Source organism: Leptosomus discolor, chromosome Z (genome assembly GCF_034619465.1).
Source record: "Leptosomus discolor isolate bLepDis1 chromosome Z, bLepDis1.hap2, whole genome shotgun sequence".
Taxonomy (NCBI): Eukaryota; Metazoa; Chordata; class Aves; order Leptosomiformes; family Leptosomidae; genus Leptosomus; species Leptosomus discolor.
Genome location: NC_141419.1, coordinates 3,885,050 through 3,907,909, shown reverse-complemented (window position 1 = coordinate 3,907,909; position 22,860 = coordinate 3,885,050). Strand labels below are relative to the sequence as shown.

Sequence of the window (22,860 nt, the reverse complement as noted above, 5' to 3'; positions counted from 1 at the left end):
CGCTGCGCGCAACCCCGCTGCGCGCGCAGCCCCGGAAAGAGGCGCAACCGGAAGCGGGTGGGGGGGGCGGTGACGGCGGGATGGAGCCGGCGCGGGAGCCGCGAGCCGGGCGCTCAGGTGGGGGAGGGGCGGGGCCGCGTGCGCGCCGCTGGGGGAGGAGGGGCGGGGGCCTGCCCCTCCCCCCCGTCCCTCATTGCACGGGGGCTCCGCCCCCTCAGAGACACCCCCACCCCCACCCTCCCGGCCCCGCGCACCCCCGAGGGGCCCGGTCGGGCCTAGGCCTGTCGGGGTCCCGGGCCCCGGGGGGGCCTGAACCGCCAGGAGGCGTCGCACCGGGAGGCCGGGGGGATCCCACCCGTGCGGGGCCAGCGGGTCCTGGAGCTGGTCCGAGCGAAGGGGGGGCCCGGCCGAGGCGGGCGTCGTTTGGGGCTTGGCTCGGTGTTTCCCAGGCAGCCCTATGGAAAGGCCTCGCTGCTCAGGGCAGAGGTGACGGGCCCGCGTTCCTTAGGCCGGTACCCGGCGGGGCCCGAGGCCTCTGCTCCGGCCGGCCCGGGGCCGGGGACAGCCCTTAGGTGCTCCTAGGGCAGGCCGGTCCCGCACGGGCTCGAGCGCCGGTCCGTGAATAAACGCACGAGCGGTAACTCCCTGATCCTGAAAACATCCCTGTTGACTCCTCAACCGTCTCGAACCTCTGCTGGAGCGTCGCCGAATCGCCAGCCCGGCTCAGCTCCGGCCACGGGGAAACAATCCCGCGTTTCGCTCCCATCCCCCCGAACACCGGGTGTCGGCCGCGACGCCCTTGCCCGTCTGAAAGCGGCAGAGGAGCGCGGGTCCCCGGCCGGAGCGGGGCTGCGGGCGGGGGCGCTTCACCCGGCGGGGGTTGTCGCGTCGCTGCGGGCGACAGCGGAGGTGGAAAGACTCGGGGAAGCGACCGCGGCGCCGCTTGGCTCGGACCTGAGCGAAATACCCGCAGCTCCAGCGTTTGCTCAGCGGGTCCGTTGTCCCAACTGAGGGGTCGCGTTGTCCTTTGATCCGGAATAGGTTTTGTTCACACGTGCGGGCTGTTACAAGAGGCGCGAAGGGTCAAAACCTCCCCGTTTCCATTCAGACGCAGGCGAAGCAGTGCTGGCGCTGCAGCCTCCGGACCCGCGGCCGAAACCGGGCAGGAGGGAAAGCGGCGGCGGAGCCGGGAGCTCCCAGGCCCACGGAAGCAGCGCTTGGTGAGCGGGATTTCCAAAACCCGGCTGCGTTTCTTCGGCGTCCTGGTTAGAACAGGTTTCTCGATATGCCTGGAGCGTCTCTTGAATGGAAGAGCAGGTTGGAGAAGCACCGGGATGCCCAGACCGTTGCTCTGGAGCGTTCTGGGATGCAGTTTCCCGATGGGAATCCCGGTACCCCAGCCAGGAGCTGGTTGGTGTGGAGGGAGGAAAAGCCTCTGTGGCGAGGGCCTGCTGCCACCGGGTGGTAACCGCTCTCCACTGCGGCTTCGCAGACCTTGCCGGATTCGTATTTTCATTTACGTGATAATTTACCCAGCCTCTATTTTGTTCGTTTTCACGTCCTTTTTTTAGCACGGTTTTCAGAGAAAAACGCCATCCGAATCTGAGAGCAAAGGGAAAGGCAGAACACGGCGAGAAAGACGTCGTTAATTAACGCTTTGCCTCTTTTTCAGCTGAAATATTTTTAGCCTACTTCTGCCTTTTCATGTCCTTTTTCCATTCGTGCAGGTGCTCTTTCATGCGGCGCTTCTCGGGGCAGAGACATTCCAGCTCTGACGCCGTGACGGTGGTGGTGGGCTGCAGCTTTTTGTAGGCTGGGCTGGTTTTCCGTGACAAGGTGTGCTGCGTCGTGACAGAAACGGGCTTTTTAAAGCCGTTTGCTTTGAGCCTTCTCGGCACGTTCGCACGAGGCTTTTTCTCCGCTTTTTAAAAACTATTGAGAGCGCTGGGACGCGTTTTTGCCGCCGTGCTTTGATAGGATTTGCAGCTGCGAATGCGCTTTAATAGAATTTACAGCTGGGCTGAAGCATCCCCCTCGCTTGAAATAACATTGCAGCTTCACGCCTCGGGAGGACGTGCCTCCCACGAGTCGCTTTGTCTGTAGCTGTGAAGGCTCTGGAGCAAGAGGAGAGAAAAGGAGCCAACCCAAAACTTTTGTGTGGGGCTGAATAGGAAGCGTAACCTGTGGTTGGGGACCGGAGCTTTAAATGAGCGTGTTTGGATCTTGCTTTTTGCTTTGCTGATACTTGCTTTCTGCTCTCTCCTGCGGTTTTTAACCTGCCAGGTTGGTTTTTTCCCTCCATCAGTAAAATGGGAATAGGAAAACCTCGGGTTTTAGATCGTTAGGATCAATAGGAAAACCCCTCGGGTTTGGGGATGGCAGGTGGGAACCAGCGCAGGATGTGGTGTCGCTGGAACCGAGCGAGGGCTGCGGGTCTTCTGTTCCTCCAACTGAAAAGCAGTTGGTGGCTGGGGAACCAGCGGAAGAAACGTGTTCTCTCACAAAGCTGCCGATCAGATCCCGCCTGCCTGTCGTGGCGCCGGGCCAGCAGCTCTCACGGCTGGTCCCACGATCTGTCAATCCAGGATCACTCAGAAAAGGAAGCAGCGGGTCTCTACGGGGTGGTTTAAACCTCGCAGGTGAGGTTTGCAGCGAAGAGGTGGCCGAGAGCCACCTTAGCATATGCGAGTTGCTTGTCAGGCAGATGCCCTCCCTCTGGAGCCCAGGACCCCTGCCAAAATACTGGGAAATTGCAGGTGGCGAGGGCGAAGTGGTGCGAGCGGCACGTCCCGGAGACGCCGTCTCTGATCGGTGGAAGGGCTGGGGGAACCCTGCGTGTCCGGGACGGCACCTTGCTCCGATGGAGCTGGTGGGGTCGGTGCCGTGGAGGCAGCTGAAGAAAGGGAGGGGAGAGCGTGCCTGGCAGCGCCCGGCCGGCTGCGAGCCCCGCTCAGCAAACTGCTCACACGGATGTTACGCTCCACGTTTTAATTCTGTCTCTACTCCAAAAAGAAAAAAAAAAAGGGAAAAAAAAGGTTTAAATCCCGTTCAGCACATCAGAACTTGAATGTGTGTGTAGATGCTTGGCTTGAGCTGCTGATGTTTCTGCTGAGGCAGCCGAAGAGCCTGTCTGCTTCTGGTGTTTACACTGGCCCGGTGAGAAATGGGCTGAGAGTGCGTGTCACAACCTCTCTGCCTCCTGGCCAAGGTTAAGAAGTCGGGGAATATTTTTTTTTTTTTAATAGGAACAATATCAAAGCAGTCTCCTGCGTCATCTCCCAGTTCCACAATCTGCTTCATAAGTGACTCTCTTGTTGGTAGAGATCCGCAGCCCTTTGAAGCGCCTGATAGTAAATAAAGGCCCGTTAATTACAAAGCCAGAAATACCTTTCTGTGTCTCTGCTCTCTGTTTGTCGATGCAGGTTCCCAAAACCAGAGGGAGAATTTCCCTGGCATCACCGACCTACTGAGGCCCCCTTCGAGCTCAGCATGAAGCTGGTGAGCAGGCAAGACCCCCGCCTCCGAGAGGTCGTGTGGTTCGCGGCGGGCTGCAGAGCCCTGACGCTTCTGCTGCAGGCAAGTCTCCTGCTGCCCCTCCAGAGATGCTGCCCCTCCAGAGATGCTGCCCCTCCAGAGATGCTGCGATGTCTGGTGTTTGCTGCTCCGAGGCTCCTCTCTCCAGCACTGCCCCGTGCGCTGGCTGGTTCTGCTGGGCTGGGAAACATCTTCTCCTTTGGAGAACCAGCAGCCCAGCTGCAGCCGGGGAGGCAGGTTGCTGTTGAACTACAGACATTTCCTTGTAGCTTAGCGTGTTTTCACGCTGCTGCGCAAGAGGCTGGTTCGGCAGCACGAGGGGCTGAAGTCTCTGTTTATCGGCGGAAGAACCACCATAATCTCCTCCTGCACGTTCCTCCCAAGCCTCATTTCCAGAGACGTCCCTCTCTGAGCATGGGAGAGCTTGGCTGCCCCCTCCATCCTACCTGCGCGTACCGAGACGGCCAGCAAAGAGCCTAGCTGTAGCTGTGCCCCTCCTGAAACAAAACCAGGCTGAGAAAGCTGTTGAGCTGCAGGCCACCAGCCAGCTGGCAGGTTGTGGCAGCCCCGGTCACCGCTGGGTAGGGCTGAGAGGAGCCATCAGCTGAGATGAAAGGCTGGAGTCTTTCAGTGACAAACGCCAGGGGCCTGGTTTAGACCAGATGTGTGCTTCATGGTAAAACAGCGGCTTTGTGTGGTTTTCAGTCCCAGTTTCTTCTGTGTGGCCTTTTCTCTGCCAACGTTGAATTCATTGCGGGGGAGTCATCCCAGTCTACGTGTAGTTAAGCTACCGAACTTACCATCTGAGGCTTTGGGGGTTTTTTAAAACACATTTTCACTTGGTATTACATTATGACACATTAAGTTGCCTATCTCCTATCTCACGAGCTCTCTCTCTCTGGGGTTTTTCTCTCACCTTTTAAAATGTGGTCAGCACCGCAGGCTCCTGGGGGCAGAGGGGGGTGCGTTCTGCTTGCTCATCTCCGACAGGCGAACCCCTTAAGGCAACGCCGAGCCGCAGAGGCGATGGAGATCTAGAGGGCAGAGAGGAGGCTGGGAATCGGCTGCTGTCTCCTGCATCCCTTTGCTCTGGGAAAATCTTTTTTCTCTAGTTCTTTCTTCTCCCTCGCGCGTCATCTGGGACAGTAATGCCAAATTCAGTGGAGCAGGAGGCTTACCAGTGCTGCAGGGGTAACTGGTGCCAGCGTATGCCGTTAGATGTGCCTGAGCATGGGGCTGAGCAGTTTCCCTCTCCGGTTCCGTGGGGATACGCGCTGGATCTGTTCCAGAGCTTTATTCAGTTTGGGTGTAAATGCCCCAAAAGGTTGTGTTTGCACCTTTTCACAGACATCCTTGCTGCCAAGCCCCTCAGCCTGGCTCCTGGGCTGCTCTTGTCCCCTCCTTTGAAACCCAGGAGTCCTCCTCCTGCTTGGAACTTTCGGTAGGGTCCGAGAGGATCTCTGCTGGATTTCAATCCTCTCTTTCTTTTTCCAGGCTCTGTTCAACCTCCTGATCCCAGATCACACCGCGGACGCCTTCTCCCCGCCTCGCTTATCCGAGCCTGGCCTGTGGGACCTGCTTTTGGAGCGGCTGCTGGGAGGCCTCTCGCACTGGGACGCGGAGCACTTCCTCTTCATCGCCGAGCGCGGTTACCTCTACGAGCACAACTGCGCCTTCTTCCCCCTGTACCCCCTGAGCCTCCGGGCCGTGGCCGAGGGGGCTCTGTGGCCCTTGCAGCCGCTGCTGCGCTTGCGGAGCCGCCTCCTGCTGTCCGCCGTCCTTCTCAACGCTCTTTTTTCCGTCCTGGCCGCCGCTGCCCTGTATCAGCTGGGCTGCCGCGTGCTGCGGCGGCGCGGGGTGGCTTTCCTGGCCGCCCTCCTCTTTTCTGTCAGCCCTGCCACCGTGTTCCTGGCGGCTGCTTACTCGGAGAGCATGTTTGCCTTCCTGGTGTTCAGCGCCATGTGGCAACTGGAGAAAGGGCAGAGCTGGCTCAGCGGGCTGCTCTTCTCCCTCGCTTCTGGGGTGCGTGCCAACGGGCTCATCAACGCCGGCTTCTTTCTCTACTCCTGTGGTAAATGCTTGGCCCTCCAGCTCCAGGTGGGTTCAGGATCGGGAAGGAAGGTCCCGACGTTGTGGAAGCAGCTCCTTAGCGTGGCATCTTCAGCGGTTCTGATGTGTGCTGGGATTTTTCTGCCTTTTGCTTTGTTTCAGTATTATGCCTACGTGAGGTTCTGTGGTCCCGCCACCGGCCTGGAGCGGGCTGTTCCCAAGCCGCTGCTGCAGCTGGCTCTGGCCAAGGGCTATCGTCTGGTGACCATGGACGGGGTTAAACCCCCGTGGTGCTCCCAGCGCTTCCCCGTGGTCTATTCCTATATTCAAGACACTTACTGGAACGTGGGCTTTCTAAGGTATTTTGAGCTCAGGCAGATACCTAATTTCTTGCTTGCTTTGCCTGTCACGCTTCTGGGCTCGTGGGCCGCCTGGACCTACATCGTCGCAAACCCCCGGCACTGCCTAACTCTTGGTCTAGAGAGAAGAAAGGGTGAAGAAGAGGATAAACCGAGAGCTGGATTTTGCTGCCCCGCTGTCTTCGTGTATGTGGTCCACGCCACGGTCCTGCTGGCGTTTGGATTCTTCTGCGTGCACGTGCAGGTAGGACCTTCATGGCGACGCTGAGGAGTCACTTCTTCAGGGGAATGCGGCGTGGTGGCTGAGGTGGTGACAGTCACAGCCTGTCCTCTTTCAGAGCTGCTTCCACAGGGAGTTTCCAAAGCCAGTTAGTTCCTCTGCTCAGCTGGAAAGCTCCTGGAGAGAGCTTGCCAGGTGCTCAGGGTGGTGAGGACACCGGCACCGGGATCAAAGGGTCTGGCTGGTGTTGGGTGGCGTTTGATGTGTGCTTAAGGCCGGGCTCGCCAAGCCCTGCTGATCAGCTCTTGGGGGACAAGGATGCCGGGTCATTGTGTTGGGCCGAGCTTCATGGATGGCAACAAAAGGATGCAGAGCCTGTCCCCAGTCTCTAGAAAGCATTTGAAGGTCTTTTTAGGGCACAGCTGGTGGCACTAAAGGTTGGGGCTTCCAGTGAAAAAAATAGTTGAAGAATAAGATTCAAATCTCCAGTGCCCCTGCCCAGCTCCTGAGCTGGACGTGACAAGGGGTGACAACTAGTGACCATGCTTGTCCAAAACCTGGGGACTGCTTGACTGCTGACCCAAATGTAATAACTCAAGCAGGTTGAGCTGAGGGTTTTATTCGGTGTAATAAATCCCAGCACCATGAATCGGGGCCGTATGTCGGTTCCCTTTATCAGCGGTCTGAGGCAGATGACTCCGTCCGTGCCTCGGGGTCGGGGCTGGTCACCGTCGGAGACCTGCAGTTTGTGTGATGTTTGCTCTGCCTGTTGTCCTCAGGTGCTGACCCGCTTCCTTGGCTCCTCCTCTCCCATCCTGTACTGGTTCTCCGCTCACCTGCTTCAGGACCACGAACCTTTGCTCTGGAGGGAAGCGACTGATAACCAAACTGCGGCACCTCGCTCCGAGAAGTCTCTTCTAGGTAAATCTCCTGGTTCCTGTGGGAAAGGGACTTCAGAAAACCCCGTTGTGAGGCTGCTGCTGAACTTTAGATTAATTACCCCTCTCGGCAAGTGCATTCTCGGATTCTTCTTGTCCTACTGGCTGCTGGGACTGATCCTGCACTGCAACCGCTTGCCGTGGACATAGCCAGGGTGTGTGGTGGTACAGACGGGGCGCGGGGCAGAAGCACTGGTTAGAATTGAAACTCAGTTTTTCTGACAAGCCTGACGTACATGTAGTGATGCTGTTGTCTCAGTTACAAGGGCGTTGCTCGGTCTGTCCAGAGCTGTCACTGCGTGGCCGTGGCCAAAATGGGCACGTTCTCCTTGCTGTGAAGCTCCAGCATCCTGCCCTTCTCTCTGCTGGCGTTCCTGACGGCCACAATTCCTGCAAGCTGCCTGGGAAAGGGAACGTCCCCCTCCTACATCTCCTGGGGGACGTGCTGCCACCGAGCAATGGTTTGTGGCGGGGCCCCGTGTCCGTCCGCTTCTCATCCACCGCGAAACCTCCGGGAGGTGTCCTCGAACGGCACAGCGGGCCTCGCTGTCGGGGAGCCTCCCGCGGGGACCTCTCCATCCCGGTGGGACCTCTCCCGTGTGCCACATCTCCGGTGCGGCCCCGCAGCGGGCGTGGGGCAGAACGGGGGCGCCAAGGGAGGGGTCCGGTTGTCCCTCGGGGGGTGGCGGTGCTGCCAGCCGGCCTCTGGGCACACGCACGTCCCCTCCAAGTCGTTTGCCGGACGATGGAGGGGGGGGGATATCCATGCACCCCCCCCGTGCACCCGCTCCCCCGGGGCCGGGGCTCCCGGCGGTGCCCGGCGCGGCCGGCAGGGGGCGCTGCGGCGGGGCGGGGCGGACACGTCCGCCGGGCGAGGGGCGGGGCCGGGCGAGGGGCGGGGCCGGGCGAGGGGCGGGGCCGGGCCGGGCCGGGCCGGGCGCTGCGGCGCCATGAAGGACTGCGAGTACCGACAGATCCCGCCGGGGGTAGCGGCTCCGGCAACGGGTACGATCGCTTCACCGTCTCCGTTACCCACCGGGCAAGAACGATCCGGTACGGCCCGTCGCCCCCGGCGGAAGTGGGAGGTGTTTCCCGGTCGTAACCGCTTCTACTGCGGCGGCCGCCTCATGCTGGCGAGGCACAGCGGCGTCTTCGTCCTCACCCTCGGCCTCATCCTCGTCACCAGCGGCCTCTTCTTCGCCTTCGAGTGAGTCCCCAACGCCGGGCCGGGAGCTCCGGGCACCGCCCTGGGGCCTGCGGGGTGTCCCGTGTCCCCTCCCCCCCTCCCCCCCGTCTCCGCTGCTGGGGGTCCTTCTGGTGTGTCCCCCTGGGCTGGGACACCCTCTTCGGGATCAGGCCCCCTTCCCTGCTGGGGTAAAGCTGGGGGGGGGGGGGGGGGGTCTGGCCCTCGGTTCGCTCCCCACTGGGGTCTCTGAGCAGCTCTTGTCCCCCCGCCCCTCCTTTTGGGGGGAGCCGTGGGTTAGCTGGCATCCCACTCGTGGTGGGAGGAAGGTGGGCTGGGGAGGCACCCCTCCCCCTGCCATGGCACCACTGGTATCCCTTCCATCTCCCCATTGTCCCCCCGCCCAAGGCATTGCCCTGCTGCACAGCCCCCAGACCCACTCCGCAGGCAGTCGCTGCTTCCCCTTTGCCTGGCCCCAGGTGTGTGTATGGGGGGAGGCAGGGGGGGGCCTGGACCTTGTTTGCTCCGTCTGGCCCCAGGAAGGGGTTTAACATCCTCCCAGGATACCCCCCTCATCTCTAAATACCCCAGTCTCCCCTCCTGCTACCGAGAACCAGTCCAGAATCGCAGCCAGGAAACCCCCAAGACTGGTGGCCTTTGTCCATAGAGGAATAGTGTTTCTGTTCAAGTTGCTTGAGAAATGGCGAAACCCTTTGGGGTCCCACCTCGAGGGTGGGCACTGGAGCTCTGCCCCCATTGTGCAGCGGAGTCCAGGGAAGAGGGAGCTGCAGCTCTCCCAGTTCCCTTTGCTTTAGAAAAGCTGGCCTGGGGAAGCTCCCCGCTCCCACACCCTAAGGGAGGGGAGAGCCACGAGCACCCCACGATGTCCTGCGCTGCCCGGAGGAGCCGGGGAAGGAACACCGTTGGTTATTGACACCTCCGAGGGCTTCTGCTGTCCTGCCTCTGCATTTCTGCCTCGGGAGGGAAGGCAGCTTGTTTTTCCTGCCGCTGTACGGAGCGGGGGGTCATGCCTGCCTCGGGATCACGGCGTTATCTCTGCGAGTCTCCGAGCAAAGCTGCCCGAGCCTGCTGGTGGGGAGATGAAGGTATTTGATCGGATTAGAGGTTCTGAGAAGTCAGATGAGCTCAAAGGGGCAGGCAGCTGCGGGAGGCAGTAACGGCATCCCGACGTGAAAACTCCTTTCTTAGTATCGTCTGTGCCTCTCTGACAGCTTTCTCTGCTGTATCTGAAACTAATGGGCAGCACTAGCACAGTAACTGCTTTGTACAGGGGCAAGCAGAGGACATCTGCTCTCCCCTCCCTCCTTGCCTAGTCACTCTTTCTTGGTCGAAGATAGCCTGGGGCTTTCCGAGTTGTTATTTTAGCAGCGTGCTTCTGTTGCATGGGCTACGCTGTGCTAGATGGTATAGCAAATACATCCTGCCTGTGCCTACGGTTCACTTGCAGTTCACTTTTTTTAAATGAGTTTTCTTCTGGCCTGACAGGGGAAAGCAGAGCCTAGAGATTCTCCTGGAAAAGGAGTGGCAGCAAAGTTCACGTCTCTCGTTTCAGAGACTTTTCTGTCCCTCTGTCAGGGAGAACGACTGAGGGGCTTGGCAGCAGCGTTGGGTCTCGGGCCGAAGGGGTTTTGTTGCTTGGTGGCCGCTTTGTTCTGGCCAGCTGAGCTGGGGAGTTGAGACAAAAGTTGCTTAATCCTCTCAAACTGCCTCGCAGCGTTACTGAGCCTTAGCACGGCCCGCAGACAGCAGGGCTCGAGCGGCTTGCCCGTCTGCGCCCGACTCTGGGTGCTTATCGGTGCTTAGAATAGCAAATCCCCCTGCAGAGCCAGGGGCGGGAGGGTTCTCCGGCCCTGCACCGTGCAAAGAGCTGTGCTCCTCGGCTGTCTTCGCCCGCCGTGCCGCGAGTGATGGAGCTGCCCCAACGTGGGAAAAACAGCCCCAGGTCGCAGCAGGGCAAGGCCAGGAGCGGGCATCGTCTGCTTGGATGCCTGGTGGCTTGTCACAGCGGTGTCAGTGCTGGAAGGCGTCATCCAAACATCTGGCACGCCGTGAAGGGCACGCGAGTCATCCGGAGACAGCAAAGCCGTGTGGAGTCGAAGCCAAGGTCCCTCTCAGCTTCACATATTGGACCAAATGGGATCGTGTTCACGCTGATTTTGGTCCCTGCTTAGCTTGAGGTGTTTCTCCATGTGTGCTTGATGCTGCCGGTGTAGAAGGTGACGGGGCTTTGGGGCAGCTGGCAGGTTTTTGAAACGCAATTCCGGGACTTCAGGAGGGCAAAGAGGTTGTGTACAAGGGCTTGAACCGACGTCTTTGTGCTGAAGATCGTCTTCTCAGCGCTACTCGAGTGTTTTCTGGCCTGGCTTTTGCTGTTCCAAGGTCTCTGCAAAGCAGCAGCACTTCAGCCCACTACCTCACGATAATTCATGGTGTGTAGGGTCGCAGCTGACGGCCAGTTCTGTGGCAATCGTTGGTAACAGTGCGATTGTTTTTTCTTTTTACAGCTGCCCCTTCCTTGCCAGTCACCTTACCTTGGCCATCCCCATCATTGCAGCCGTCCTCTTCTTCTTTGTCATCAGCTGCCTGCTCCAGACAAGCTTCAGAGACCCAGGTATCCTGCCCAGAGCCACCCCAAGTGAGGCTGCAGACCTGGAAAAGCGGATTGGTGAGACTTCTTTTCCCTCTCCTGTGTTTGGTCCAGTGCGTGGTTCTGTGTGTGCACGTGTGTTTCAGACTCAGCGAGTCTCCTTTTGGTCTTTACTCCTCACCCCTTGTCCAGGGGGGAGAAGAGGCCAGAGTATCAGATTGTGAGGCTTGACAGTGTCTTACGAGTCCCGGTAAGGGAGGTGCCCCAGGCTCAGCAGGCAGCGCTTCAGAGAGAGGATCTGCAGAGAAGCAGAGGTGGTTTTCCTTTTCCATCCAGTCCCGTCGCTTTCCCAGGCAAAGCCCTGTACGGTGGGCTGTGGCTGTACCCGTTCCTGCCCTCGGGATGACACCTGGGTGGGCAGCAGCCCTGTGCAGAGCTCAGGGGAGGGAGAGCTTGTGGCATCGGTGTCCTAAACATGGATACAGCGGCTGGGGAAGCACCAAGTCCCCCTTCAGAATCCCGCTGCCGTGAAGATGGAGCGAGAGCGCCTGCGCTGCTCCGTAACGGTGCGTTAGTTACTTTGGATATTGTCCAAACTCGGAGGAATCTGACCCTGTACCTTCTTCTGCAGAACAGGGGTGGTGAGGACGTAGGGTAATTAATTTGGGCGTGAATCCTTTTTAAGGTTACGAGTCGCCATGGAGCCTGCTGTGCTGCGAGGTTTTCCTTATTGTAATGGTTTCTAACGGGTTGTGAGTGTTTGTCCCCATCTGAAAACTGCTGTGTCACGCTGTTCTGGTGGTGGCCCAGGAGGTGTATGTATCCAGGATCTGGGGACCTTGTTGATGTGACCCGTAGTAACAAATGCTTTAGTAAAGCTCGTGTGAGACAGCTTGAATCTGCCCCGCTGAAGACAGTTGCAAGGCAGTAATTCTACCTCTGACTAAAAAAAAGGGGTTTAAAATATCCTCAGAGTGGTTGTCCGTGTTTCTGTTTATAAGTGCCTGAAGCAGTAATCTGGCTGCAGATGCTGCCTGATGTGCCAGCTGTTCCTGTTCATATAACCCACTTATTCTCCTCCTAACATACATCTCTATTTTCAAAGACTTCCTCAGAGTCGGAAAGGTGCCCTTTTAGGAGTGGCTAAAATAAAGGAATAACCCCCCAAACTGCCAGCGCGCTACAGAGGTTTGCCAGCTCACACTTTTGCTGAGCAGAGAAGCGCTCTCCAGCTGCCAGTCCCCAATGAATAACAAAGTGCCAGCGCACCCAGCGCCCCTAAAAATCCTTGGGTTCAGCCTTGAGGGGGAGGAATCCTCTTGCGCTGCTGACGTACGCACGTCAGATGACAACGAAATCTGCCTGGAGCGCTCGAGACCCCCTCGCTGTCCTCCCCCGCCGCGGTGGAAATGAGTCCCCTGAGCCTGGTGGCACTGCTGGCCCCAGCTGTGGGTCGGCAAGTTGTGTGCTGGCGGTGGCAGGGGGTGCTCCTGCTGAGGTCACCCGGGTTTCTGTAACTGGGATGCTTACGGCAGAGCAGGAACCACCCGTACGTTGACAGATGACGTTGCCTGCCCGTGCCGTGATCCGTTAGACAGGCAGGGATGAGGTGGTGTTACTGGGCTTGCTTTTAGGCTCGTTATTTATACATTGCTTTATGTTCTCGAAGCATTGGGCAGCTGTTGCTTCCTCTTGGCATCCCAGCAGCACTGCCATTGCCCAGACAAGGAAAGGACATAAATAATGCTGCAAGGAGCCGACCGGAGTTTCCTGGCTGCCCACCCTGCAACAAATCCTGTAGGCTGAGCTGCCTCTTAGCTTCTACTTAAAATCACGAGAGCACATGCCCATCCTTTACCCTGCCAGGAAGCAGCTCGGGGCGATCCAGGGGCTTGGGTTTCCCCCGCCCCAGTTTGACCGTCCCTCCTTGCCCTTGCAGACAGCATGGGTACCTCTACCTACCGCCCGCCGGCCCGCACGATGGAAGTGGTCATCAACAAGTACGTGGTGAAACTCAAGTACTGCTACACCTGCAAAATGTTCCGCCCTCCCCGCACCTCTCACTGCAGTGTCTGCGACAACTGTGTCGGTAAGCCCGGAAAGTGGAAAGATGCTGATATCTTGGGGCGGGGGGGGGGACGACGACGTGGTTTTTTTTGTTCCTGGATGAGTTGCTTTTGCTTCTTGTGAAGGATTATAAAGCGAGCTCCTGGTGGTTTGTCTTCTTCCCATCTAAACTGAAAGAAACGCCGGTGCAGTGGCTCAGGGCAAGGGGGCAGCACGTCCAAGGCTCTGTGTTTCTGCTTTCCCTGGCTCTGGAAGGCGGCTGAGGCCTCCCCCAAACACGAGGTTTGCTGCAGGCTCCGGGTTGTCTGTGGCCTTGCTGCCACCAGGCTGGTAGAGCCGCCACCACCATAGCTGCTGGTTGAGCTCTTCTCTGTCCTCCCCCCCTGCCCTCAGAGTGTGATGGGGCAGGAGCAAATGACCGAAGACCCCTAGAAAAGCCACTGATGGTTCCATGCAGGCGTGGGGCAGCTGCAGAGAGGTGGGTAGGGAGGTTCCCAGTGCAGCCTGGCTGCACCAGAGCACCTTGAACCGGCAGCAGGGTGGCGTGTGATTTAGGGGCACGCCAGGAGAATTTGCTCCTTGTACAGCCGCTCCGGGTCGTGCGTCGTGTGGCTGCGGAGGCCGTGCTTCGTGCTGTCTGCCAGGGCAGCCTGAGGAGCGACCGACCCACCCACGAGCGCTTGCAGGACCCCAGCGCTCTGGTTAAGAGAAGAAATTTGGGAGTTGCCAAGCATCGCGTGTTTGGGGATAGCCGTGGGGGGCTGCGAGTCCTCCTGACGCCGGACCAGCTCGCCGGAAAGCGGCCGGGGCAGCGCTCGAAGCGGAGCCGTCTGGGGGAGCGGGCATGTGCCTGCTTTGCGTGCGATGGGTTTCGGTGGCGCTGGCGTCCCCCGCCGGATGGTTACTGTTAGTCTGAAACGCAGCCCTTTCATTAGAAGGCAGTGGGGAGTGTTGCCAGAGAGATTGCACCTGTCCTGCCTTCCCAGGCAGTTTCTGTGGTTTGAGAGGCACCTCTTTACAGCTTTGAAAATTATTTTCTGCCCCGAAGAAGGCGGAGGAAGCTGACACGTGGAAAGGGAGGCAGCGATGCTGCGTGCACACACCCAGTGCTGCTCGGTACTGGAAAAACTGCCGCACTTTCCCTGCTCTCTTTCAGTTTTAGTCATGGTAGATGTTACTGGTCACAAGGCTTGTATTTATGCAGGGTTTGGTGCGAGGAGTGGTTTGGCTTTTGATGATAAAGAAGGACATGTGAGCAGGCGGCTCCACTGAAACCTCTCGCTAACGTACTGCTGCGGAGGGGTTCCGCTCTCGGGGCGGTGGGGTGGCAGCTCCATTCGTAGCGCCTGGTTTTCAGAGGCTCCGCGGAGTTGGCTCTGTTAGGGGGGGTGGGGTGCGAGGTGGCGGGAGTCCTCACCGTGTCCCTTTTGTTTCAGAGAGGTTTGATCACCACTGCCCCTGGGTGGGCAACTGCGTGGGGAAGCGCAACTATCGCTACTTCTATGCCTTCATCCTCTCCCTCTCCTTCCTGACAGCCTTCATCTTCGCTTGCGTCGTCACCCACCTCACTCTGCGTAAGTACGGCGGGTGCTAGCGGCGATGGGTGCCGTGCTCCCGGCCACGAACAGCTTGAGGCAGCCCTGGGTCGCTGCTCCTGTTGGGCAGAGCATGGGGAGGGTCTGGCTGGTTTACACCAGGCTTTGCAGGGTCGGTGGCCTGAATAAACCGGGTCTCAGACCGCAGGGAAGCCCGCTCCTAACCTGGCGGGGAAGGTGACTTGCCCGTCAGCCCCAAATCTCCTGGAGCTGTGTCTGTGCAGTGACATTTCTGCAAAGTTACAGGCTGCAGATGTTGCTGGGGCAGCCAAGCAGATCCATATGGTCCACGCAGGGGGGGTGGCCGCATGCTTGGGAGTGAAGCGTTGGCCGGAGCTGCGAGGCTGCCTGACGGGATGTCCTTCCTTGTCCCGTTTCGCTTTGCAGGCTCTCAGAGAGATGGATTCCTCGCCACTCTGAAGACGACACCTGCAAGATATCCTTCTGACCCCATCAGCTGCTCAGGCTGTCGAGCCCTGGTGCAGCAACACTAACCATGTAACAGAGAGGTGCAATTGTAGGGTCGCCCTGCTGTTCTTTCCACAACTTACTTAGTCCCCTAGCTACCTGGGGCAGGCAGGCGCCTCTTCATCTGTAGACTGATAACATCACCAAATTGGGAAGACCTTCAGTTCACCACCAGGGGCCAAGAGGAGGGGGGTGACCAACTTCTTTCCCAGTGTGCAAGTTTACGTGGAAAGGGAAGAGGCTGGAGCAGGCTGTGCCTTGGTGGATGCCTGCAGAACGGCGCGGGGAATGGGGAGCTCGCTGGGACGTTTTCGTGCCTCGGTGTGCGTGGTCACAGCACACACCTCCCAAAACAGTCCTCTGCCCCTCCTTGCAGGATGATTTTTTTTTTTTTTCCTTGACTTTCGCTTCACTGTGCTGGAGCTGGTGATTTGTTTCTTCTCAGTCTGGTCTATTTTGGGCCTCTCAGGTTTTCACACTTATTTAGTCGCCTCCAACCTGACGACGAACGAAGATGTAAGTACCTGGACGCTTGTCCTTCCGCGGGGCCGGCCCTGGTCCTTCCTGAGTAGAGGTGAGGTTGTCGGGGGATCCCTGGCTGCCTGCCTCAACGCGGTATCTCCTTGCCTCTGATAACCCACTGCGAAGCCAGAGGCGTTTAGGCTGTCGTTTCGGGTGGCTGAGCGGGGGCAGAGCAGCGGGGAGCTGTGCAACACGGCGCCAGGCTACGGGGGGTCACACGCCGCAACGTTACAACGGTCACGTGTGTGTTTTTTCCAGTCTGTGTCTTAAAATTAGGAGTTCTGAGACTGAAAAAGGAAGGCCGGCCCCAGAGATTTACTCGGGTGTTAGCCTGGGACATGGGTGATCTTAATTCAGCATCCTGCATAACCACAGGTTTCCTCTGAGCGCCCCCCCGGGCAAGTCCCTTTGTCTCTGTCAGTTCCTCATGTCTAACAGGCAAATAACGTGCAGACGCCTCCTGATGAGATTTACCTCGAAGTCTGGGGTGCGTGCAGGCTCCGAGGGCCAAATGAGTACCCTGAGCAGGGCAGATTGTACGGAAAAGCAGGATCTGTCTGATCCTCAGAAGGAATCAAAATTCACCCTTCTGGCCAGAAGTACCTGTTACCCTTGCTGGAAGCTTCCAGCCCTGCAGAAGGCATGTTTGCATCCCCCCCCTTTTTTTTTTTTTTTTCATACTTTTTCCTCTCCACCTCTGTCACGTTCAGAGGTGTTGGCAGAGCGGCGCAAGGCCGTGTAAGTGGAGCTAATGGAGGTCGCAGCCCGGTACTGGGAGCACCAGCTCCGAAGCGCCGTGGCCCGTTGCCTCTCTGGCTGCGTTGCCAGCCTTACGCTGCAGCTGGGGAGAGGAAGTAAAACCAGAGGGAGGAAATGTCACGGTAAATGGTTCGCTGCAGCCAGGGGCCTGAGGCCAGGTATAGCATCTGCCCCCCTCGTGTGTGCCCACGCTTGATGTGACCGGGGTTTCGGAATCAGGAGTCCCCGTGACAGCTGCTCGGGGTGGGGACAGATGAGATTGTTTCCTCCCGTCGCAGCATGGTCTGGGAATCCCCTTGTTGTTTGTTCAGCCTGAGGAGCCCAGGAGGGACCGCGAGCTGGAGCCCTGCTCTGATGGGCTTTCAGCCTAGGAGGGAGCGAGAGGAGGGAGGAGGAGGAGGCAGCTGGCGTTGAAGATGGTGACACTGACAAGTTGCCACGCAGCACGGGGAGGGCACAGCTTTGGAGCTTTCTAGCTGCAAGGCTGAAGCTTGGCAGAGGCAGGAGCAGCATATTGCTGTCTCCTCTGGCTGCCTTTCTGCAGCTGTCCTGCTTGTTAAAGCAAAGCGAGGGAGGACGGTTGCAGTAAGACGAACCTTCTGCCTCTTGAGCAAGGCTTGGAGCCGAGTCCCTTATCGTGTCATTAGCTGCTGTCATGTCTTTCCTGTCTTAATCCGTGTGTGTGCTTTCCCTTTCAGATCAAAGGGTCCTGGTCAAATAAGAGGGGCTCGGAGTTTGCCAATCCCTACAGCCATAAAAGTATCCTCACAAACTGCTGTGCGGTGCTGTGCGGACCGTTCCATCCCAGGTAAGAGCCTTTGACCTCCACGGCGTTGGGAATTGCATCCTGCTCTGCGAGAGGGGGCCTTGGAAAGGACACATTTACCACGATTCAGGGGAGATTGTGCCAGCACAAACACCTCTGCTTCGATGACGATGAGGAAGCAGTTTCCCAGTCTCTGCAGAGAAAGGCTGGAGAGGTGGATAAGTGTTGCTTCGCCTGTGTTTGAGCTTGGCGAGTTCCCATCGCTTGTGTTCCGTGGAGCTTGCAGATAAGACACATCCTGCGATTCAGGGAGGGGAGAGTAATGGCACTGAAGGGCTCGGCAGCAGATGATAAATAGCAGTAGTGGCAGCACTTCTGAGCACGTGTTTTTCCTCCTGTGCTCTGAGGATCGAGCATCATGGCAAGCAGCCAGCAGAGATCCGCACCAGAAAAAACCTGGGGTTTACCAACACTTAGACTACCTGAAATGCTCAGTAGCCTCCTGCCAAATGCTTTTACCCCGTGAGTGAGCCAGAAGTGATGTTAAACCGAGGTGGGCAGTTCTCTGCAGCGTAAGGAAGCGTTGGGACCCGGTCCCTGCAGCCCAGGGTTCTCGCTGCTTTGTCACAAGAGGGTGCAATTGGGCAGAGCCAGGCCCGGCATCCCCTGGCGCTGTGCTGCAGGAGCTGAGGACCCGCACGCTGGAGCTCTCAGCCTGTCCTAGGGCACGTGGGGATCCTTGGGACAAGTTTATTCCGTGGATCCAATTTGGATTTGCGCGGAGGGTCTCGGAGGTGCTGACGCAGCAGCAGGGGAGGGGGTGTGAGGCTGTGGAGCTGGAGTCAGAGGGTGTTTTAACGCTTAACGTCTGGCCCTGCTCTCTGAAGTGCCCCCAAGCTTTTTGCTGGATTCAGGGGGGCCATTCAGAGCTGGTAAAATCTGCGGGTCCAGGGAGCCCAGCGGCGCACTGGGAGGTTGTGGGGAGAAGAGTGTTTTCCTCCAGCTCTTCCCTCATTCGTGTGGTTTCCCCGTTGCAAAGACTTTTTGCCGGTTCCCCTTTGGGTTTGTGGTGACCTCAAGCTTGAACTGCCTAAAGGCTGTTTGGTGGCTTCTGTGATACGTTTGTGGCTTCTCTCACGGGCAGGGAGCCGTGTCATCCAGCGCCCTCCTGCCGATGCTTCGGTTGGCAGCTCCCCCCAGGAGAGCCCTCCCTGCGGGCTGGGAGCGCCCGGCTGCGCCGAGGCTTCCTTTCCTTAACTCCCCTTGTGCCCTCCCTGTTCTGTTTTCCAGTTTGATAGACAGAAGAGGATTTATCCAGCCAGATGTCGGGACCCCGTCCAGTCCTAAGACCGAAATCCCTTCCTTTGGAGCCAAAACTGACACCAGCATGGTAGGAGGCATTCCCTAGCAGAGCTGTGATGTAGCCCAGTGCCTGCTGTGCCTGCACCTCGCTCCAGCCAGTACCTTCCCCTCTTACCATCTCCCCGGCCTCAGGCAGGACAGCCCTGTGATGCAGAGCTGCCAAAGACTCAGTCGAGCCATACGTTGCCTTTTTTTTTTCCCCCTCCTTTTTTTTTTTTTGTTTTTAACTTTATTTATTATTTTTTTGTTTATTTGTTTCACTGTGATGTGGCCTGTCTGGACTTTTGCCTGATAGAGCCCAACAGCATGTGAGACCCTCAGAATCGTGCAGAAAGCGGGGGGTTCCTGCTGCACCTGAGAAACAAATAGGTCTGGGGAGGCACCAGACCTCTGAGCCCGGAGCGTCTGCTCCAGAGGGTCGCTGTGTTTCCTACCTGGAGTAACGAGGTGGGCCAAGGGGGGGGAGGTGAGGACTGGCAACCATGTCCCACTGAGCTGGGCTGTCACACCTCATCTTCTGGGCTGGTGGAGGTGTTCCCTGGTATCCCTGCTATCTCCGTGAACACGTCCTGCTCCCTGTGCCAACGTGGAAGGGCTGTTCAGTCTCTTCATGGCCAGATTCTCACCTTGGCCACTGCCAGAGCGGCTTTGCTTTTCCAGAAGCTGCTGTGCCTTGGTAAGTTGGGGCTGTTCAGCTGGCAGGACTCTGGCTCCCAGCAGATGTGGAAGCTAGCTGGATGTCCCAGCTGCTGTTGATCCTATTTTCTGGCTGATCACTGAGGAGGTGCTGAAGAACTCTGTGTTTTGGCCCTGCCAGTCAGTAAGATGATGTTTTGCAGCGAGGACACAAGTTAGGATGACCCTCCTTTTAATGGGGAAGAAGAAACACGCAGTGCTCTGTGGCTGTCCTCGTGAGACGCTGGTTAGCAAGGCTACAGTTGTAAGATTTGGGAACCTTGGCTTGCCAGGAAGGCCTCGTTATGTCCTGTCTGCAGGAGACCGAAAGGCAACAGAAAAGTGTGTGAATTCCTGAGGGTCTCACCCTTCCCGGGTGGAGCCTCACCGAGGAAGCAGTGAGCAGGTGCTGGTCTCGGATAACCTCACGTTGTGCTCTTGGCTTGGGTTTCTGGCCGGCAGAGGAGAGCAGGGCCGTCCCCAGCGCCTCGGGAGCGATTCCCCTGTGCCTGGGCTCATCCATGAGCATCGCTCTGTGCCCGCAGAGGCAGGGGAGAGCCTGGGCAGCCAGCCCTGCATCACTGACACTGGAGCGTGCACAGGGGAGAGTCACAGACCTTGTTAGCAATACTTGAATCATGTTATTAAAAGCTGCTGGATATTTTTGCACAATTTGTAGATTTTTGGGGTGTTTTTTCCTTTTTTTTTTTTTTCTATGTAGCACATTTTATATTCGGTGCAGGTAGCGTTGTGCATGTTAGCACCAGGGCAGAGGCTTGCAGCGTTTGGTCCCAAGCTGCCTGGGTAGGTTTCGGGGGGGGGGGGGGGGGGGGGGTCGGAACGCGGGTATTTCAACCTTGGCCAGAGGCAGCGCGTTTCTGGGGGCAGCCAGTCCCCTCCGAATTCACCAGCGTCCTCCTTTGCACGCTGCGAGCGGCTGTGCCAGCCCGCGCCCGGCTCCTGGGCGGAGGCGCAAGGTTCCCCTGGCCTTGACGTTGTGGCCGCCGCCAGCTCGACTTTCCCCTCTGCCGAGAGCCGAGGCGCGAGCGCGGCCATGGCTGCCCGATTTCTCCCGGGCCGGGCGCTTTTTTTTTTTGGTCAGTGTTGTGGCCGGAGAGGCCGCCTTGCCCTTCCTTCCCCTGCAGGGATGTCCCCAGCTGCCTTCGAGGAGCCTCGGCGCCACCTTCTAGGGGCAGGCGTGGGGCGAGAGGGGCTGGTGTGTGAGGAGCAGCGTGGGGGCTGTTATCAGGGGCCAAAGTCCTTCCTCTTTTTATTTAAACTGGTTTCCTTTGTTACTCACCATAATAAAATTATATTTTTAAAGAGGTAATTGCTTGCATTATTATTTTATTCCTTTAAGACAGAAGAGGGCAGGTGTCTCGGTGTTTGACGCACGGCAGTTGGACTCTTTATTAGGCTCAGGCCTTGCCTGGAAGCTCCTGTAACCTCCTGCAGGATGGAGCTGCGAGGGATGCGGAGCAGCAGTTGGTGCTGCCGGGACTTTTGCTGGAGTAAAGGGATTTTTTCCCAGGTTCCAGGCTGGGCAGGGTCTCACCCACTTGCCGGCCCCCTTCCCGCAGAAGCCGTCACCCCAACATCCTTCTCCCCACCCACCTCGCTCGGCCCAGGGTCTGTGGATCCCCCTGTCTAACCCAGCCTGCTCCGGCCCTACCGGCAGGCGTGGCGGTGCGTAACCTCTGGTGTCTTCCCCAGGAGGATGCCTGCCAGGACTTTGCCATTTCCTGCACAGCCTGACGGGATTTGCCCCCTCCTTGGACGTTAGCCCTGCTTTCTGGGGGTTAGCTGGTAAGAAAGCGCTTTCTCCTCCTTGTCATCCATCCAGTGACCCATCTCGTCTCCACTGCATGACCAGCTCTGTCCATGGAGCCCATCACCTTCCAGTTGTGTAGATGTCTGTCCATCCCACCAGTATCCCACTGGCATCCCACCGGCGTGAGGGGCGGCGAGCCCTGGGTTGTGCCGTCTCGGTGCGGGGCGGCCTGGCAGAGGGGTTGCCCGCAGCCTTGGTGAGAAGAGGGGGACGTTTTCCCCCCAGCTTTGCCCTGGGGCTCGGTACGAGACGGAGCTGCCCGGTGGACGTGGTGCTTGGCAAACGGCGCGGCTGGGGGTCGGCTCAGGCTCTGGGCAAGAGGGTTCGTGAAGCCCGGGGCTTGCCGGCTGGCACGCCGTGGTGGTTGGGGCTCGGTGGAGCTGCCGGGGTGGGGTTGAAGGAAGCCCCCCAACTGATGCAGAGATTTAGCATTTGGAGCGAGCTGGGCCCCCACCAGAGCACTGGGAGCCGGGAACAGATTTTTTACTCCCAGCTCTGACCTGCTCTGTGGGTCAGGCAATCCCTCCCTTCTCTCCCCCACTGTTTTGCTCTCTGCAACACCAGCTTGCTCCTCCGACGGGCCCGTGGCCACGGTAAGTTCCTTCCAAAGCACGCTGCGACCAAGCCCCGCTTCACTTGGGCTGCAGAGCTGCCCCTCTCCCCCCACTGCAGCACCCCACGAGCTCTCGGTGGCAGCAGTGGAGGAAGGCTGCCCCTCTCTCCCTGCCTGTGGCTGCCAGCGCCCTCCTCCATCCCAAACTGTCTCCCCTTTCTGCCACCGAGCCTGGGTGCTCTGCTCTGCTCCCTGCTGCTCCTCGCTCATGTTTCTAGCACTAACCTTCTCTTTCTCTTCCTCCTCTCTCCTCTCCCTCGCGCTGGGTCGATCCAGTATCAAGAGCCCTGGTGGCCCGCAGCCCTCTGCCTCTCGTGGAGCGCCCCGTGGGCAGCCAAGACGCCGCGGGCAGCACCCGAGACTACAGCCATGACCACCACCACGAGTGCCTCCGCTCGCCAGGGCTACGCGGCTGCGCCTTCCTCCCTCCCGCCACGAGAGAGGGGGGGGGAAGCGGCCACGCACAAGGAAAAGCTTTTCCAACCCCCGCTCTGGGAGCCGGGACGGCCGTCCTGCGGGTTCGAAGCTCTAAGCCATACAGCCGTCCCAGCCGAGTGCAATAACAGGAGTTCCTGCTGTCTCCTGCCGCTGGACAGACACACCGCCGAGCCGAGGCTGCCGGGGGCTCCCCGTAACCACCAGCTTTACCCCCAGTGAAGGTGTCTTCCCTCCCGTAGATGCTGGAAGGTAGCGGTTAGCATTCCAGCCGGCTTTCGAAACAGGCTTCACGCCAGAGCGGCTACAGCCGAGCCCGTGGCGTCACACACCCAACCCCACCAGCCCCCTCTCCGAGCCATGGCTGTGTCGGGACTCTCCTCTCCGGATGGGAGTTAGTCCATGATCAGAGTTTACCCTTGCAACCCCCCCCAGCCAGCTCCCGCCCTATTTCGTCTTTGCACGGCTCTAGTTTTAGGGGAAGGGGTTCGAGTCCCGCAGCACCTCGACCAGCCGGCATCGCCGGAGGCTGCAGCGCAGCCCGGGCTGGGAGCCGTGCAGCCAGGCCTGCCCCCCAGCCCAGCGTAGAGCCCGGTAGGATTCACCGTCTATTTATGCCTTTGACTTTTGTAACACAATAAAAGTTTCTCCTATTTACTGTACGCCAGCGTCTGGCTGCTGCTCGGCCGGCGGAGGGGAACTGCTCCCTGCAGCCCGTGCCTGGGCATGCCGGGGCTGCGCGGGGTGGGGGAGCCACGGAGGGCTGACCCCCCCTCTGCCACCCCATGGGGCTGGGAGCCAGGAGCTCCCTAAACCCGGCTGTGGCACAAGCCGGGGCCTTGAGACGAGTCGCCGGGCACAGCGGGGGAGGGCACG

At 58.8% G+C, this 22,860-nt stretch overlaps 2 protein-coding genes across 6 annotated transcripts; both read left to right on the top strand.

Moving 5' to 3' along the window:
* Positions 1-93: 93 nt before the first annotated feature.
* PIGV (phosphatidylinositol glycan anchor biosynthesis class V) lies at positions 94-7,325 on the top strand. Of its 5 annotated transcripts, XM_086479273.1 has the most exons (5): positions 3,453-3,576; positions 5,029-5,120; positions 5,699-5,708; positions 5,791-6,186; positions 6,942-7,325. In XM_086479273.1, exons 1-5 carry the CDS (start codon positions 3,490-3,492, stop codon positions 7,248-7,250), a joined length of 894 nt encoding a protein of 297 aa, XP_086335399.1. In that variant the 5' UTR covers positions 3,453-3,489; the 3' UTR covers positions 7,251-7,325. The 5 variants fall into 5 exon arrangements, with proteins under 5 accessions (XP_086335398.1, XP_086335399.1, XP_086335400.1 ...); XM_086479272.1 differs by adding an exon at positions 94-117 and having other exon boundaries at positions 3,423-3,576; positions 5,029-6,186; XM_086479271.1 differs by lacking the exons at positions 3,453-3,576; positions 5,699-5,708 and adding an exon at positions 3,700-4,210 and having other exon boundaries at positions 5,029-5,631; positions 5,746-6,186.
* A 724-nt stretch (positions 7,326-8,049) lies between these two features.
* Positions 8,050-21,069, top strand: ZDHHC18 (zDHHC palmitoyltransferase 18). Its single transcript, XM_086479277.1, has 9 exons — positions 8,050-8,307; positions 10,809-10,969; positions 12,831-12,980; positions 14,395-14,532; positions 14,941-14,989; positions 15,435-15,537; positions 17,001-17,110; positions 18,359-18,458; positions 20,819-21,069. Exons 1-9 carry the CDS (start codon positions 8,051-8,053, stop codon positions 20,858-20,860), a joined length of 1,110 nt encoding a protein of 369 aa, XP_086335403.1. The 5' UTR covers position 8,050; the 3' UTR covers positions 20,861-21,069.
* Positions 21,070-22,860: the final 1,791 nt, after the last annotated feature.